Genomic DNA, 17,031 nt, shown 5'->3' with positions numbered 1-17,031 from the left:
ATCCCTCCTACCCTCCTACCCTGTCTCTCTCTCTCATCCCTCCTACCCTCCTACCCTGTCTCTCGCTCTCATCTCTCCCCACCTTCTACCCTGTCTCTCTCTCTCTCTCATCTCTCCCCACCCTCCTACCCTGTCTCTCTCTCTCTCCCCACCCTCCTACCCTGTCTCTCTCATCCCTCCACCGTCCTACCCTGTTTCTCTCTCATCCCTCCTACCCTGTCTCTCTCTCATCCCTCCACCCTCCTACCCTGTCTCTCTCTCTCATCTCTCCCCACCCTCCTACCCTGTCTCTCTCTCTCTCTCATCTCTCCCCACCCTCCTACCCTGTCTCTCTCATCCCTCCACCCTCCTACCCTGTCTCTCTCTCATCCCTCCTACCCTGTCTCTCTCTCATCCCTCCACCCTCCTACCCTGTCTCTCTCTCATCCCTCCTACCCTGTCTCTCTCATCCCTCCACCCTCCCACCCTGTCTCCCTCTCATCCCTCCCTCTCTCTCTCTTCCTCTCTCTCTCTCGTCCTTCCGTTCCCTCCAGATTCCAAGGCAGAGGTGATGGAGGTGGACCATGACAGACAGCTGGTGTTCAGTGAGACCCTCTGCCTCTCCTCCCTGGCCGCGCCCGCCCCGGTCCCTGCCCCTGGCACCGGAAACGCAAACATCGGCGTGGGCGCCAACGGCTCCAGGGGGACAGGCTGCAGTACCACCAGCGGCCTGGGGCTGCTGGGGGCGCTGCAGCCCAGCGAGGAGCAGGTAGCAGCCAGGCTGTCCGCTCCCGTGGTCACCACCCAGCTGGACACGCGCAACATCGCCTTCGAGAGGTCAGAGCCACACCGATGTACCGGGCGCTTCTTAAAGGCCAGCGTTGAATGGACTTTGTGTGGAGGGAGCCCGGCGGCTCATACGAATGCAGTGGCAAACTCAATGCTGTGTGAAAGTTCGGGCAAGGCTGGTTTTGTGTCCAACACCCACCCGTATACTCTCACTGCTTTAGGCTGAGAGGTTGAGACTGCATAAAAGTAAAGAAAATAAAATTTCCCAAAAAGAAAGAATGGTCTATGGATCAAGATGGTGGAGATTGTTATAGATTGTGAGAGCAAACCATTCATTATCTCGACACCGTAATCCATCGAGTGGATAAACAACACTGTCTTTTGAGAAGGAGAAAGAGGAAGAAGCCAAGAAGACAGCAACCGAAAATAAAACTGGTCGTGGGCGTTGGGTGAAAGAGAGTGAGAGCAAGAGAAAGAGAGAGTGAGGGAACACTGCTTACAGTGGCGTCAAGCGATACCAACAGAGAGAGAGATAGGTGTGCACAGACAAATGGCTTTTAGCCGTTGAGAGATTGATAACATGTAGAGCAATGGGCTGTGGCGTAAGAGATAGAGAGAGAGAGAGAGAGAGAGAGAGGGAGAGAGAGAGAGAGAGAGAGAGGGAGGGTGAGCGAGAGAGAGAAAGAGAGAGAGAGAAGGAGGGTGAGAGGGAGAGAGAGAGAGAGAGAGAGATGGAGGGTGAGAGAGAGAAAGAGAGAGAGAGAGAGAGAGGGAGGATGAGAGGGAGAGTGAAAAGAAAAGTATTTGATTAAAGGACTCTATCTGGAGAGAGAGCAAGGCACACAAAAGACCAAGATGAGGTGAATCCCCAATAGAATGGGGTGTGAGCGTGTACGTGTTTGCGTGTATATGTGTGTGTGTTTGTGTGTGTGCATGCGGAGCAAGAGAGGGTGAAAGCTAACGTCATACAGAGGAACATGATGGATCGATGAAAGAGGAAAAAAGACAGGACGGGGATGGTAAAACATAAAATAGAGAGAGAGCAAGAGAGAGGGAGGGAGAGAGGTTGGGAGTGGTTCAGATTATTGTTCTTAGGTCGTAGAGGGAGCCCTTCTTTGGGACCCTGAGTAATCATCTTTCAGTCACATCTTACCCTCTCTTGCTCTCCCATCTATCCATCTCTCTCTCCATCTCTCTGTCTCCAGCTCACCTGGGCCACCTTTTCATTTAGCTATCTCTATTTCTCTCTCTCACCCTCTCTCTCTCATACGACACCTCCCAGGTGTCACCTCTGCTCATTGCCCGTTGCTCAGCACTTCTGCAGACACGTCGCAAAAAAAAAAGAAGTAATACCTTTACGATGTAGTGGAGCAAAGGAGGCCCCCTGTCTGGTCGGAGCAGCGGTGAGCGATCTGTGAAACTTGTGTTTTCAGATCAATGTCGACCGCCGCTGCTGTTGCTAAAAAAGAAAGATTGATGTTCAACGTCAAGAGCAAAAGGAAAGGAATGAGAAGGAAAAGCGTTTACCTGTGGACACAGACTAGAGAGAGGTGAAGACGTGTGTGTTGGAAGTGACAGCAGTGGACGGGAGTCCGTGCTGTAGCCCCAGCCGTAGCCTAGCCTAGCGTGGCGCCTTCTCCACCGTAGATTGAACTGTTTATCCTCACTGAACAGCAGGGGGGCGGACTCAGGGAGGCATCAGCCGGGCATATCGCGAAGTAATCGCTGTCCGATGAGAAAGTGCACTCTATGATGAATGAGGAGGGGAAGGGAAAAGGGGGAGGCGCCGTCAGAGAATCTATTGACGTGTGTTTAATAACGACGCGTCGCTGCAGCTCTCTGTTTCACTGGTGTGACGCGAGGCCTTGCACGTTGTCATCCAGGTCTATGGCCCAGTGTGGTGGTTGGAAGGACAGATATTAAGTTCAAGTTTGCTTTGTTTTTTTCATGGTAGGAACAAGACGGGCATCCTGGGCTGGAGGAGTGAGAAGACAGAGCTGGTGAACGGATACGAAACCAAGGTAACGCCATGATGAATCACAGTGCGCAGGTTATCCCTACTGATGTCATCACTGGCCCTAGCTAGGTCATGTGACACAGTGTCGCTTTGACAGCTAACCACAACACTATCAACCTCAAGTCCAGTTAAAGCTGTAGTGTTCTTTTGTTTTGTTAGACACTATCTTTAACCTAATGTCCAGTTAAAGCTGTAGTGTTAATTTGTTTTGTTAGACACTCTCTTTAACCTAATGTCCAGTTAAAGCTGTAGTGCTCTTTTGTTTGGTTAGACCCTCTCACATTTCCATTTAAAACTGTTCTCTTAATCAAAATGACCCTCTGGTTCGTCATTATTCGCAATCCTGAGGAAGGGGGACAGTAAAAGCACTATGGTTAATCTCAATGAGTAAAAGCGTACTTTGCCATGTCTGTGCACTGCGGTGCTTCCTAGCACAACTCCAGAGCGGGTGTGATTGGGTTTTTCAACAATCCGAGTGTTGGAAAGTCTCCAAACCCCAATCGAAATGTATGAACACTTTCTATTTCAAAGGTGTCAAAGTTGGCGAGCATCTAGCCGCTATCTCTCAGCAGACACACTTTTTTTTTTAATAGCGCTCGGGCTGCTCCTGCTTCTCTTCCTAAAAGATGAGGCTCTTTCCGGGAGTGGGTGGGGGAGCCGGGCGTTGGTGGCCCTGGATAATGTGTCACAGGAGATTTTAAGAGCACTGGCGACAGGCACTCCGGTCCAACAGACAGAGTCATGGGAGATGCATCCATTTCCCGCATCATTGATTTACAGTTACACATATAAACAGACAGCTCCCCAGAGGACATAGCTAGGAGGGAGCTTTCGCAATTCAAAAAGTTGAATGTGTTTATTGTTGTATATTTCCTTAACATAATCCAAACCCATTTCACTGCTACTTTCAGCTCTCTTTGATGGTCCACCCGTAATTCTGAGTGATACTTTCGGTACTACTCGACTCAGTCTACTGAATAATCCATCACGGATTTATGCTAATGAAATCTCGTCCCGTGGTGACATACATTGAGTTCAGTATTAGATCCTTCACCTTTTGCTTCACAGTTCAAATTGATTCCCATTTAGAATCGCCGGGTTGATTAAGTTGTGTCCAGGCGAATGGGAACCAAAGTGAAGGATGCAATGAAGAAGTATCGAATAGAATTGGGTTTAAGCCAATAAACCCAATTGACTTGACTGGAAATCTAATTTTTTGAAAATGATAAAGTGTGGTTTTGGTCTAGGCATCAAACTAGAGTTGGAGGTTCCTTTGATGTAAGAAATAAACGCCCACGACGTCCCGTTATTGGAAGCTAATGTGCAAGCCTGGTGGTGATTCTTACCTCTACCCAAGTACATTATTTCCAATAATGGCACACGGCAAACACGGTTTAATTGGGCTTAGTATATAGTATGTTTATCTTTATTCTAATAGTTTTTTATAATATTTTATTTTCAAATTGGTAAATTTTATTTGTATATATACTCGTTTTCGCACTCTATTTTCCCACTGTACTGCTGGTCACTTGTGAATTTCTCTTATCTTAGCTTATCTTATTCTACTGTCACCAACAGTGATAAGATTAAGGTTCCTTTTATCTATATTATTCCACTGCTTTGATCATACGGCTTTCGTGTCAAGCGATCATCTGGTCGAGTTGTAGTTGACCACTGTTGTCAATGTTAGGTGTGTTGCATTGATGTGAAACGTTTAAAAGACAAGGTGTGAGCCATTATTGAAAAGTAAAGTGAGCCATTATTGCCTTTTTAATTCTCTCTTTTTTTTGCCCCTCCCTCCCTCCCCCCCCCTCTCCAAGGTGTACGGAGCGTCCAACGTGGAGCTAATAACCAGGACCAGAACCGATCACCTGTCGGACCAGAATAAGACCAAGACCAAAGGTTGGCCGGACACGTTCTTAACACTAGTCTGCACTTGACGGTGGTTGACATCATTACGTCAAGTCACTTCCCCGTTGACCAACCATTTCCCTCCACTATCCACACTTCCACTTCATGCTAGCAATAAATCTAACTCCCAAATACAAAACTTTGTAATTCCACCGTCATCACTAAATGAGGCCAACAAACTGTAATACATTTGGAGACCTTCCTCTATAATGACCTGATAAATATAAATGTGGCACCCCACTCACACTTATCCAGTAGCGGTGGAGGAGGTGGCTCATTCTGTGCTTCAGATCAATCAGAACCGATTAGCAGGGCTCCTGCCTCTCCCCCTCCCTGGGCTGCTGCTGTCAGCCAGGATCAGGCCTCACAGGGCCCTCTGGGGGGGGGGGGGGGGGTGAGAGGGTCAGGGTGATCTGGGATCCAGCAGTCCTACTGTGTTATGGAAGGACTTCTAGTGGGATACGGCACAGGGCCTGGGCCAGAAACAAAAAACAAAAGGGAGCCGGGTTCCTCCTTGTTTCCTGTTTCGTTACAGAGGTATTTTACTGATGAAAACCAATTTGCGTGAGGGAGGGGGGAGTGAACCTCTCAGAAGGGGATGTGATGAGTGTATTTCGGCAGACAGATTGATTTGAAATCTTGACAGACACTTTGCAGTTTATTACTGCTGGTTGTGTTTGTGTCCACCGTATACACGGTTACAGATCCCAGACTCCAGCAACATGATAGGTTGAAACAAATATGAAGGGAAAGAAACGCCCCCTTCACCCAAATAAGAGCTGTGATAAATGCCATTAGCTTCAATTGAACAGTGAACAGCGAGATCCCTATGAAGCATGCATATATGAATGGATAATTTATAAAATGTAAAAAAAATAAGTTCTGTCTAAACATCTGTGTGTGTATGTGTGTGTGTTTCTTTTAATCAGGGAAGACACCCCTGCAGAACTTCTTAGGTATTGCTGAGCAACACGTTGGACCAAACAATGGGGTTAGTACACCATGCACGTTTTCAATACAAGCAAGCAACCTATTGTTATGGCTGATTTTTTTATTATTATGCTGCCAAATTTGCTTGGCTCACTTTTTACCAAATTGTCCACATTTGCCCACAGCAGTCCCAAACAGCCAAATCTAAAAAGAGGACCAATCTGCCTAATGGCGCATTTCCAGCACGCCTCACCCCCCTATAGCCCAGCTCAGTTACGGCGCACATTTCCACCGCCGCCAGTACCCTTATCGTAGGGCGGGGTTTAAGCCGGACGGCGTTAGCCGCGGCAGCTACGTAAGCATCGTGATCTCATAGCAGCCCGACACAGTGTAGCCTGCTAATAAATCCAAGGAAAAAGAAGAACACGCACAATGAACAAAGAGCAAGCAACTATGTAGGACGTCCAAGAAGGACGCCAAACTTTTGCGGGTAATTTTCTTCAATAAACGAAGCTTTCGCCGTTGTCCAGAAATACCTTGCGGGTACTGTGTTTTTAGGGACCGAGCCAAACATGGCAAGGTCCCTATTGTTATTTGTTATTATCCCCCTGTCGCACGGAAGTGATTCTGTCGACCAATCAACCGACGGTGTGTGTAGCTCAAACTTGCCGGGACCCTTTCAGGCATCTCAGTAGCTCAACGGAGTAGTACTGTGAGACGAGTACGGCTCAATATGGCTCAGTCCGGGTCACGCCCACTTTTGGTGGTGGAAACACGACCCGTGCCACACCTTTTCAGACTGAACCGACCCGCACCCTGCAGTGGAAATGCACCATAAGTCTCTAGCATCACCAATGCGTCAAAGTTGCAACATTTTAAAGGGCCATATCAATTATCTAAATTATCACACAATTATCTTATTTGGGCCTGAGATATGCCAGGCTTTGGCGAAGGTGCCTTTCCCATCTCCTCCCAAGCCAATTGCCCAATTCGCACCAATCCAACTCTAATACATTCCCAATCTCCCTCAAAATGAACAAGATAAAAACAGTGCTGAAACCCCAAACCGTATGGCCTCCAGGGATTTAAATGTAATGTTCGCGAACGCCACTTTGACAGGAAGTAGGCGTATCTCCTGAACATCCTATTCCTATTCTAACCACATTCAGGTACCACGTCTAAGCCCTCCCCAGAGGGGACAGGAGACGGGCCACATCGTCCTCCTGGGGCCGCTATCATACTCCTACTCGCTAAAATTCCCACAGTTGCTAGCCCGAACGTCCAATTTGAGCAGAACCAATTTTGGGATGGTTGAGGGTCAAAGGCTCTAATTGGTCACATGAGAAGATGGCGCTTGTCCTAAAAATACAGCCGCAAAATATGTCCAATGAGCTTCAAGGAGCCAAAGGAGGTGTTCACTTTAGGCATCACCAAACTTAAAGATTAATCAGTCGGGCCATAGGGGGCGCTTCAATCATCAGATGAATAGTGCACCTTTAATGCAGCCATACCTTACAGACAGTCATCTGAATGCATGCATTTTATATCATACAGTATATAGCGTCTCCTCATAGCCCAATATCCCAGAGGCCAATTGTTTTTATGCATTACAATTACCACAGCCTATTTTTGAACCCTTGACTATTTCATATCAATTTAGCTTTTTTAGATTATCTGGAGCCTAATAAGTAAAAGTTATCAAACAATTTCTGAAATCTGCTGCTACAGCCAAAAATACTTTTCAGCATACGACTACATTAAATGGAAATAGCCATAGCTCCCAAACACCAATATGATTGGATTCTGCTATGTTGGACTCGGCATCACATTTTATGTATCAAAAATACATTTTATCCTACATGGATCCTATTTAATCCATTCAAACCAGACAGTGTGAGTGCCAGAGAAAATGAAAAGAAACGACTTAGTGTGGAGAAAAACACCAACTTCTCAAACATGGACTGATTTCCCCTGTTCTTTCTAACCGCTCAACGGCTCATTAGTTCGAGCAGATGGTGTCTATTCCAGAGGTTTGTGGTTCAATTCTGCTCAGTACCTCGCCATACACCTATTAATAATATCTCCATGTTCCAAAAAAGGCTTTGTCTGAAAAACAAGCTTTCTTTAAAGTAAACAACAAAACAACTAAAACATGCAACAATGTCCATCAACAGCTCTGCGAGTAGAGAGCAGGCCTGCCTGGCCAATGGGTTCAAATCCCACCCAGTACCCAATATGGTCTGAGGAAACAGCTTGTCAAAGGTCCACTACAAAGCACCGGTCTTCTAACTCTAGCAGTGGTGGCCCTGTCCTCGACCACACGTGATGCGTTGGAACTGAGCTCCCTTTGGGGAAGTTAGCGATAATGCGCTACATTGAAGCTACTACCAGCAGTCTGGTCTGAGAAATTGGATGAAACCTAATCCCTTTCAAAACTTTACTACCTCCAGCAGTGCAGGGTCACTTTGGCTTAATAGGGGGAACTGTATCTGACACTGTGAGGAAGTTGCATAGGTTTGACTTAGGCTGTATATATCTTTAAGCAAGTTCAACACTGAATTCACGTTACCTTTATTTTCTTAGGCCAGATCGTTTCCAACTTCACTTGCAGCTGCGTGCTTACCCCCGGTTATTGCTGCTTGCTGCTTTATTATTAGTATTATTATGATATATTATATATTATTAATCACTGTGTGGGGTTTCCGATTGTGTTTGATGTAAAAGGCAAGACATTATAATCCTATGTGTGTGTGTGTGTATAAATGCACACATTGTGTAAGTCTAAAGATCAACCAGCGCTTACCGATGAGTCGGCACACACTCTCCGAAGGCAGCATAGGTTACAGCAGCAGCCTGCCTGGGAGGTGACCTTTACATTCAATCACTCCCCGCAGTTTGATGTCCATGGCTTGATGTTCACAGTTTGATACTCACGCTTACGCTTCATGCGCACTCTCTGGCTTTTCTCCACCACCAAACCTCCACCCCGATTCACCCTTCCATCTACCCTTCGCTATCCCCTCCTCCCTTGGGTATTCCAGGCCCTGGTGACCCACATGTCGTGTCCGGCCGTCACCAACCCCGCGGCCCTGACGGCAGAGGAGTACTTTAACCCCGGCCTGTCACTGGAGCCCAGGGACATCGGCCACCCCTGCCAGCTCACCACCAAGACACAGAGGTGACCCTGTGTGAACAGCACGCACGTTATATTATACACACACACACACACACACACACACACACACACTGAAACAGACACTGACACTCAAGTACACATGCACACTCACACTCACACACTCACAGAGGCCGACACACACACACACACACACACACACACACACACACACACACACACACACACACACACACTGTCACACACACACACACACACACACACACACACACACACACACACACACACACAAACACACAGACTCACTGAAACAGACAGACACACACACACACACACACGGAAACAGACACACACACACTGACCAACATCGACACACACACACACACACACACACACACACACACACACACACACACACACATACACACACTGTCACAGACACACACACACACACACACACAAACAGACACACACACTGACCAACATCGACACACACACACACACACACACACACACACACACACACACACATACACATACACACACACAAGGGCACGACAATGCATAGTGGAAAAGAGAACGGTTCAGCATGAAGAGAAGGGCGGCAGAAAGGTTGATGCAGAGATGCTACGAAAACACAAACAAACAGAGAGGCATGAATGCAAGCACGCACCCACACACGCACTGAGAGCAGCTGCAGTGGAATCTGAAAGAGAAATCTCCAAATGAGATATCGCTCGATGACTCATACTTCTTGATGGCTCGATTCATGAATAAAAGGACACTAAGGAACCATGCGGAGGTGGTGATAAGAGAAAATGAGTCAGATTGAAGAGAAAACCCAGGAGTAATAATAATAATATCGGGCTTATTGGTTTCTTAAAATAGCAAATTGAATATGTTCCCCTCTACGGGTCTGAGTATGGACTCTCATTCATGACAAGGACCGAGGGATCAATCCACAAAGGGTAAACAACACCGGCTACGTCTGCACATAGAAGAGTATTTGTTCTTGGCACCAGCCAGGTTTAGACTTGGCACTGTTCATAACCAGTGTGTTCTGTGCTTTTATAAAGGCTCCATAGACAACAGACTCCTGCGGTGCATGGTGGCAGGGCATCCTGGAGACAAAGTCTGCCATGAGGGGGTTTTACTACACCCAATCAAACGGCAGCACACTGGCATGGCTTAAACTAGACTCAGCAGCAGCTTGTGAACCTATTGTTAGCAGATGGACCCATCAGTCTTGAACCAATTCATTGTCTTTCGGCTGAAGAACAAATCACATTAAAGAGATGACGACATCAACTACGAGAAACTATATGTTTAAACTATACGTTTTCCTATCTCATTCATGCGTTTACGTTGTGCAGTTGTACTTTATGTACGTCAAATGCTTTATTATGTGTGTGTGTATGTGTGTGTGTGTGTGTGTGTGTGTTACGGTGTCTCTGCAGGTTCAAAGCTAAGCTGTGGCTGTGCGAGTCCCATCCTCTGTCTCTGGCGGACCAGGTGGCGCCCATCATCGACCTCATGGCCATCTCCAACGCTCTGTTTGCTAAGCTGCGTGACTTCATCACCCTGCGCCTGCCCCCGGGCTTCCCCGTCAAGATAGGTGAGAGGTGGAGACCTGCGACAAATGTGTGACACACCGTCTTCTCAAGGACGGATGAACAGAGTATAGAGCAGAGCAGACTCGGTGGGAAACTGGGTCAAAATGGGAAGAAGACCGAATGACTGAACCTTGGGGTCACGGGAACCTAAAATATGTATGACATGCATTATTTGAATCTCATGTCGTTCTGCACACAAGCCTCACAAACCTTGCACCCACTGGAATGAATTATATAATTTATGTGTCATACCAGGCTCATAGTTTGCAGGCTTCAACATTTGTGTGCTTACAGTGCCGTGCATGAGAAAACAAGGAGAGTTGCGTCTGTGTTGTGTGTGTGTGTGTGTGTGTGTGTGTGTGTGTGTGTGTGTGTGTGTGTGTGTGTGTGTGTGCGTGTGCGTGTGTGGTGCATGGTCACGCCACTGTGGTTTGAACAGTGCGTTGCATTCTCTGATCTCACTACAGAGATCCCCATCTACCACATCCTGAACGCCAGGATCACCTTCAGCAACCTCAACGGCTGTGAGGAGGGGGGGCCGGGGGTCCGCGGGGAACCCGGGGGAGAGGCGGTGGAGGGGGACGGTCAGAGGGACACCCCCAGCATAGACACACCGTCACCGGGCAGCGACTCCTCCAGCGTCTCTAGCTCCAGCTCCACCAGTGAGACTCACACACACACACACATACTACACTATAGTGCAAACTCACACAGTATTATATATCGTAAGATATTGTTACTCAAGTGAAAATAGTGTTACTTACTGGGACAACGCAAATCAAACTTAATGGAGCATATGGGTTCTAAAAACCTGGTCCACTGATCCTTCTGTGAGTCTCTCAAGAAGATAGAAAGACTTAAATAGGAAAATAACTCAAGAAATAAAAACAACAACAAAGAATATCAGAACCCTGGGCCACACCCCGGTCTCCTAGCGAGATGGCCAGCCAAACAATAATTAAGGTTACTTTCCAGTTTTGAACAAGGATATCCAATTTAAACTGAATCAAATGTATAGTGCCTATTTGCAGAGGAAACCTTTCTGGAAGTCCTGAATGGAATTTGTCTATTCGTCTATTCGTCTATTCGTCATCTACATCATCATCTACAGTAATACTCACTCAGTAATAGTCATGTGAATAAAAATGTTAAGGTATCATCTGCAGGAAAACATGTGTCATTTGAATCACACTTTGAAGATTTGATGATGAAGTATTTTATTAGTATAATTTATATATATATATTTTTTTTTTAAATCAACACTAACAATATCTGGATCATCCCCATTCGCCCCCATTGTATAACTCTTCCACAGCAGTGCTGACACACTTTCCCACAAAACAGAAACATCCTCCGCACCCTGAGACGTCCATAACAACACTCCACACCCAATCACAGCTCCCTGCCTCTCTCTCTCTCTCTCTCTCTCTCTCTCTCTCTCTCTCTCTCTCTCTCTCTCTCTCTCTCTCTCTCTCTCTCTCTCTCTCTCTCTCTCTCTCTCTCTCTCTCTCTCTGCATATCTCCTGACGCCTGTGCGCGTTCTTTCCCGCCGCAGTGTCGTGCCGCACTGGGGAGATCCCCCCGTGTGTGTTTGACCCCCCGGCCGGCTACAGCATGCTGGGGGGGAAGCAGAGAGACAGCATGCGGGAGGAGGAGGACGAGGACCTGCTGCAGTTCGCCATCCAGCAGAGCCTGCTGGAGGTGGGCACCGAGTACGACCAGGTACACGCCCCACACACGTGCACGCATACACGCGCACACACACACACACACACACACACACACACACACACGATGAGAATAGACTATACATTATTGGTAATAGTGTACAATAAGGGGACTAACGTTAAACATGAATTAATGCAGTGATCAGTATTAACTAAAAGTTGATTACCTTTACTAATGATCAAGTAATCTCTGACTTAAGGGCTCTTTATGGTCCCACGTTCACACAACCACACAGATGCTTCCACGTAGTCGTGAACGTTTATGGTCCTGCGTCGGGTTTTAGTGAGTGGACCAATCGCAGCCCTTGCGGCTACGTCGCCTTGACAGAAGGTTCCAATTTTTGGGAGGCGCAGGTCAGGCCCTTGCGGTGGACGCAAGGAGGGTCCGCAAGGATGTAAGGGGTCCGTAACCCCCTTGCGTTGCTTGAACGTGGGACCATAAAGAGCCCTTTATGGTTTTTATGTTTACTAAGGTATTCATTTACACATTGTTTAATAGGGTTTTGGTTAGGGTTAACCCTACCCCACTAGCCCCAACACCTATGCTAATGCTATATAATAATGTTTATCACCTAATTAACTCATGTTAATTCATGGTTTATTATTATACCACTATTGTGAAGGGTTACCACATTACCCGTTTATTGGCTTTTAGAATTATGCCCATAATTATATGTATTGCTGAGGGCGACACACTACACACAGGATTCTCTGCAGTTTTACAGAATACATAATCTGTAACGCTGGGTTCCAATGATATTCTGCTTTCCACCAGTAAGACTCAAAAAAGCACAAAAGAGTAAAAAGTGGTTTCTTTGCTGGCAGCTTTGAGAAAACTGCTTACTGTTCTGCATGTTATTGCAGTTGTAAAACTGCAACAGTTGTAAAAAAGAGAGAGTATTTATGTTGTTTTTTATGTGTTTTGTGCAGTAAGAGGATGTTGACCGCATAGAGCAGATACAGAGTGCACTTTGTTTCAGAATGCCTGAACTCCCATTTTAATTGTGTCTCTGTGAATAATAAGAAAGGGGTACTTTCTCGTCATACATAATTCATGACAGAATCACTTAGCCTACTCAGAACTCACAGTGTAAATTAAGACTGCGCTCTATCCAAAGGACTGCACACACAGGATGTTCTTGTTTGAACAGCGCTCTATTTTTCTTTCTGCTTCCTCTTCCTGTGTAGGTGACCATCTGGGAAGCTCTGACCAATAGCAAGCCGGGAGCCCACCCCCTCTCCTGTGATCCTAGCCGTCTGGAGAGGTCAGCCGTTGAAGTTGTATATACACTTCTACTTTAATATTGATGACGATGTCCACGAAATCCATTTCCTCAGGAAATCAATGGCATGGTCTTCTTGCAAGATCAACCTAACGACCAAACATCAACCTCAGATTGTTTTTAGACTGCCTCAGATGATATTCATTGTTTTTAATGTATACCTTTCCGATATTCATACATTTTGTTTTGGCATCCTGTCCTCCCGGTTCGACTTTCTGCCATTTGAATTATACAGACATACATGTCATTCCTGACAAGCATTCAGCACTTTTATTTTATTTTGACCACAAAACTAAAATTGTTTCTATAAAAGCAGCGGAATTATACCAACCCAACCACTTGCAATGAACGATTGTGCTTCAAGAGCGCTATGCACAACGATAAAGCGTTCAAAAGAAGATAAAGGCCATCCCTGACTTTTGTGCACGCACACACACACACACACACACACACACACACAGACTAGTAATTATGACTTTGCTGCTGGTCATTTGGTCCTGCTCTCCGTCATTGTTTTGGTTCCATCCTGTGCTTCTTTTGTTCCATCGGTGACTCATATCCTCCTCTCCTCTCTGCCCTCTTCTACCCATCCTGCCATTCTTTTGTTGTTCATGTGTGTGTGTGTGTGTGTTTGTGTGTGTCGGCTGGAGGACATGAGTGTCCTGCTTCTGTCTGATTTCCCCCCCTCCTACCTCTCTCCCCCTCTGCTCATCTACTACGTCTTCTTCCGTTTAATCTAATTGATTACTCAGTTGTGTTCTCTGTCACAGTGTAAAATATTGCACTTGTTGCCCACGCAATGGCATTTTTTTAATGCATATATCTGTTTCTCAGCAGTATAGAGACTCAAATGGCCTGCAGTACGTTATATTTGTCAAATTTAACTACTGCACCTTGTGCTTGGGCTTGTGCATCAGAATGCATTCTGGGATTTTTTGTTGACCATACAAATAAACATAATATACCATAACCTAGGCTATGACTTTCATGACAAACACGGTGGCAGTTCAATCACAACGTCCTCCCATAATGACGATTAAAAACAATAAACAATGACCAAAAACACCATTACTACCAATAACATTCCTATGCTCGCATACTTCCGAAATGGAGGCAGTCATTGCGATGTGACATCACGATTTACAAGCCAGTATTGTAAATACCAGTATTCACACACACCAGTCCTTGCAACCTGCTTCTCCTCTCCCTCTAATAGGACCCCCCAGCACAAGCCCCGCCCACCAACCAGCCTTTGCTCCACCCCCACAAAGAAGCAGCCGAACACCTGCAGCTACAACGAGCAGCTGCGCATCGCCATGGAGATCTCGGCGAGGGAGCAGGACGCGGCGGAGATCCGTAGGCGGCAAGAAGAGGAGGAGCTTCAGAGGATAATTCAGCTGTCGCTCATGGAGAAATGAGAGCTGATTGGCTGGCAGGTGCCTGAGTGGGAGGGGTATGGAGACAGGTTCTATGGACACAGCAGGCGATGGAAGGCAAGGTTTGGGAGCAGCGGCTTGAATGACGATGATGAGGAGCCAGGTTTTAGTTAGGAGGCTTAATTGTGTTCTTAATTCTGTTCTTTTGGGTGTTTGGTTATTATAAATCAGGTCAGGCAGGGTGATGCATGCTGCAGAACCAGACAGTAAAAGTGTTGGCGTTGGAAGGAAACACAAAGTGTTGACCAGTTGTTCCTTTAAGGAAAGCACAATTCAACCAGTCTCGCTCGATTTTATTCCGTTGGCCTGCATCGCTTTCAGCTCTTGAGTCTCAGAATGACTTATGGCCTCCAGGCTGGCCTTTATGATTAAAGGCCTGCAGCAGCACATGACTATGGTAATGTTTATCTTTGACTGGAGCACTGCTGCGACTAAGGGAAATAATATAATATTGATTAGCCTCCAAACTATGATTTATGACAGAGACGTCGGCTTTAGTCACTGAGGTAATGAAAACCATGATGAATACATTCAAAAGTTACTTCTGCTGTCATGGTGGAAGAATATTGTCTTTGAAGGTACGGATGAAACAACAGGAATTTATATCAATAAGCCATCAAATTTTCGTTAATGTAAGCCCACAGCCTGAGGACATTTTAATTTAATGCTCCCATAGTTCATCATCAAAATAAGAATCATGGTCTAAAAAGCGATTGTCCTCGGTCCTGATTACAGCAACACATACAGTCCATTTTTTATATTTATAAGACTTTCTCTTAAAATGAGGAAAGCTTCAACTTCTGCCATTCCAGAACTATTGCGATGCAGACGAGTAATGCCTGATGCAGGTTTCTGCAGTGCACTGAATACGTTAGGACCACTGAGGACCCCGGAGCCCGTGGAACGGTTCAGTTATTTAGCAAACACACAAGAGAACCAATGGCTTTACATGTATAGTAGTAAAAACAACAAGATGATTGATGGTCTTGTGTATTGCACTTTTCAATACAAATATGGTGCTTTACGAAAGAAAAACTAAACGGTGCACAAACAAAGAATAAACGCACACAAGAGGCATATAAAAAGGATTTAAAAAAAGCCAATGTAGAATTAAATCAAGATAGAACGAAGTGACAGATACGTGAATGAATACCAATGCTCCTGTTTGCAGCAATGCCATCGCTGTCCTTAACAGTCCCAAGCCTGCTTCTCCATCCCTCTCCTGCAGATCCAGACCCTTCCCATGAAGCCACAGGTTGGACGTGGGCTTACATGGCCTGCTCCGTCTATACACACACAGTATCAGTTTACAACCACACCCTGCGATCCGGTACAGCAAAATCTCAATGGATACCCACCGTCAATAGGTGTATCCTGTGTGTGTGTGTGTGTGTGTGTGTGTGTGTGTCCGTCCGTCCAATCAAGAACCAGCTGTACTTACACACTTACAGGGGTCCACAGAGCCCTATCGAGTTTGGAAGCTTTCATGACGGCGCGTGTGTGTGTAACTCCTGTTAACAGGTTGAATTGACTGTCGCATTGACCTCTGTCACCCAGTGATGGCCCCTCATGTCCTCGCAACAGACCCCGACGGCTTGTTTGCCGAGCGGCCGGGACGGAGCTTCCGGACTCTGGAGGTTGAATGTCAACATTTGTTTCAGAAGAAAAAAAAAAAGAAAAAGAAAAAACGGAGAGAGAATAAGGAGAAAAAAAATAAGATGTTGCCGTGTTTTTCTTCTTTTTGATTTGCACAAATAGAACACTTGTACTGTATTTAGACTGTAGGTTGGATCATATAAAGTTACCGTTATTAAAATATGGACAATGTAATAAATGGCTGGAGCACAATATATATTTAGGCTTTCTTCTGAAGAGCAGTTTTACATGTGGAGCTTAGACATGGTGAGAATATTATTTTGGTGAAAAAGCAGTAGTACAACGCTTTGGATGAGCACTTAATAAAATATTGCACTATATGATTGTGAATGAGTTTGCCACTGGTCTGTGTGTAATGTGACCTAGGGATGTGTATAAAAGTATATAAGTACATGGTATAGAAACGTCAGCCAAAGACACAGATGTGCGTTTGTTTTCGTCCGCACTCCTCACGCTCCACCATTGGGGGGCGCAGTCTTTGTATTTCTGTGTAGTCAAGCTGTGTGTGTGTTCTGTTATTTAGGCATGACCTGCACCTGTGTACACTTTTGTTTTGT

General features: G+C 45.9%; 1 protein-coding gene across 2 annotated transcripts in view; it reads left to right on the top strand.

Annotated features, from left to right (window-relative positions):
- ankrd13b (ankyrin repeat domain 13B) overlaps positions 1-14,800 on the top strand; it is a gene marked incomplete at both ends in the record, with an annotated part of 33,657 nt that extends 18,857 nt beyond the window's left edge. For both annotated transcript variants that reach the window (XM_084466720.1, XM_084466719.1), the window contains 10 exons: positions 534-816; positions 2,723-2,789; positions 4,606-4,687; positions 5,626-5,687; positions 8,668-8,804; positions 10,217-10,374; positions 10,840-11,034; positions 11,928-12,094; positions 13,288-13,364; positions 14,599-14,800. In XM_084466720.1, the coding sequence (XP_084322846.1) occupies positions 534-816; positions 2,723-2,789; positions 4,606-4,687; positions 5,626-5,687; positions 8,668-8,804; positions 10,217-10,374; positions 10,840-11,034; positions 11,928-12,094; positions 13,288-13,364; positions 14,599-14,800 (1,430 nt within the window). The remainder of the gene's footprint in view (positions 1-533; positions 817-2,722; positions 2,790-4,605; positions 4,688-5,625; positions 5,688-8,667; positions 8,805-10,216; positions 10,375-10,839; positions 11,035-11,927; positions 12,095-13,287; positions 13,365-14,598) is intronic.
- Positions 14,801-17,031: the final 2,231 nt, after the last annotated feature.

Source organism: Micromesistius poutassou (assembly GCF_964030765.1).
Source record: "Micromesistius poutassou genome assembly, chromosome: 4".
NCBI lineage: Eukaryota > Metazoa > Chordata > Actinopteri > Gadiformes > Gadidae > Micromesistius > Micromesistius poutassou.
The sequence above is the reverse complement of the archived record's forward strand: the minus strand, read 5'-3'. Positions and strand labels throughout refer to the sequence as shown.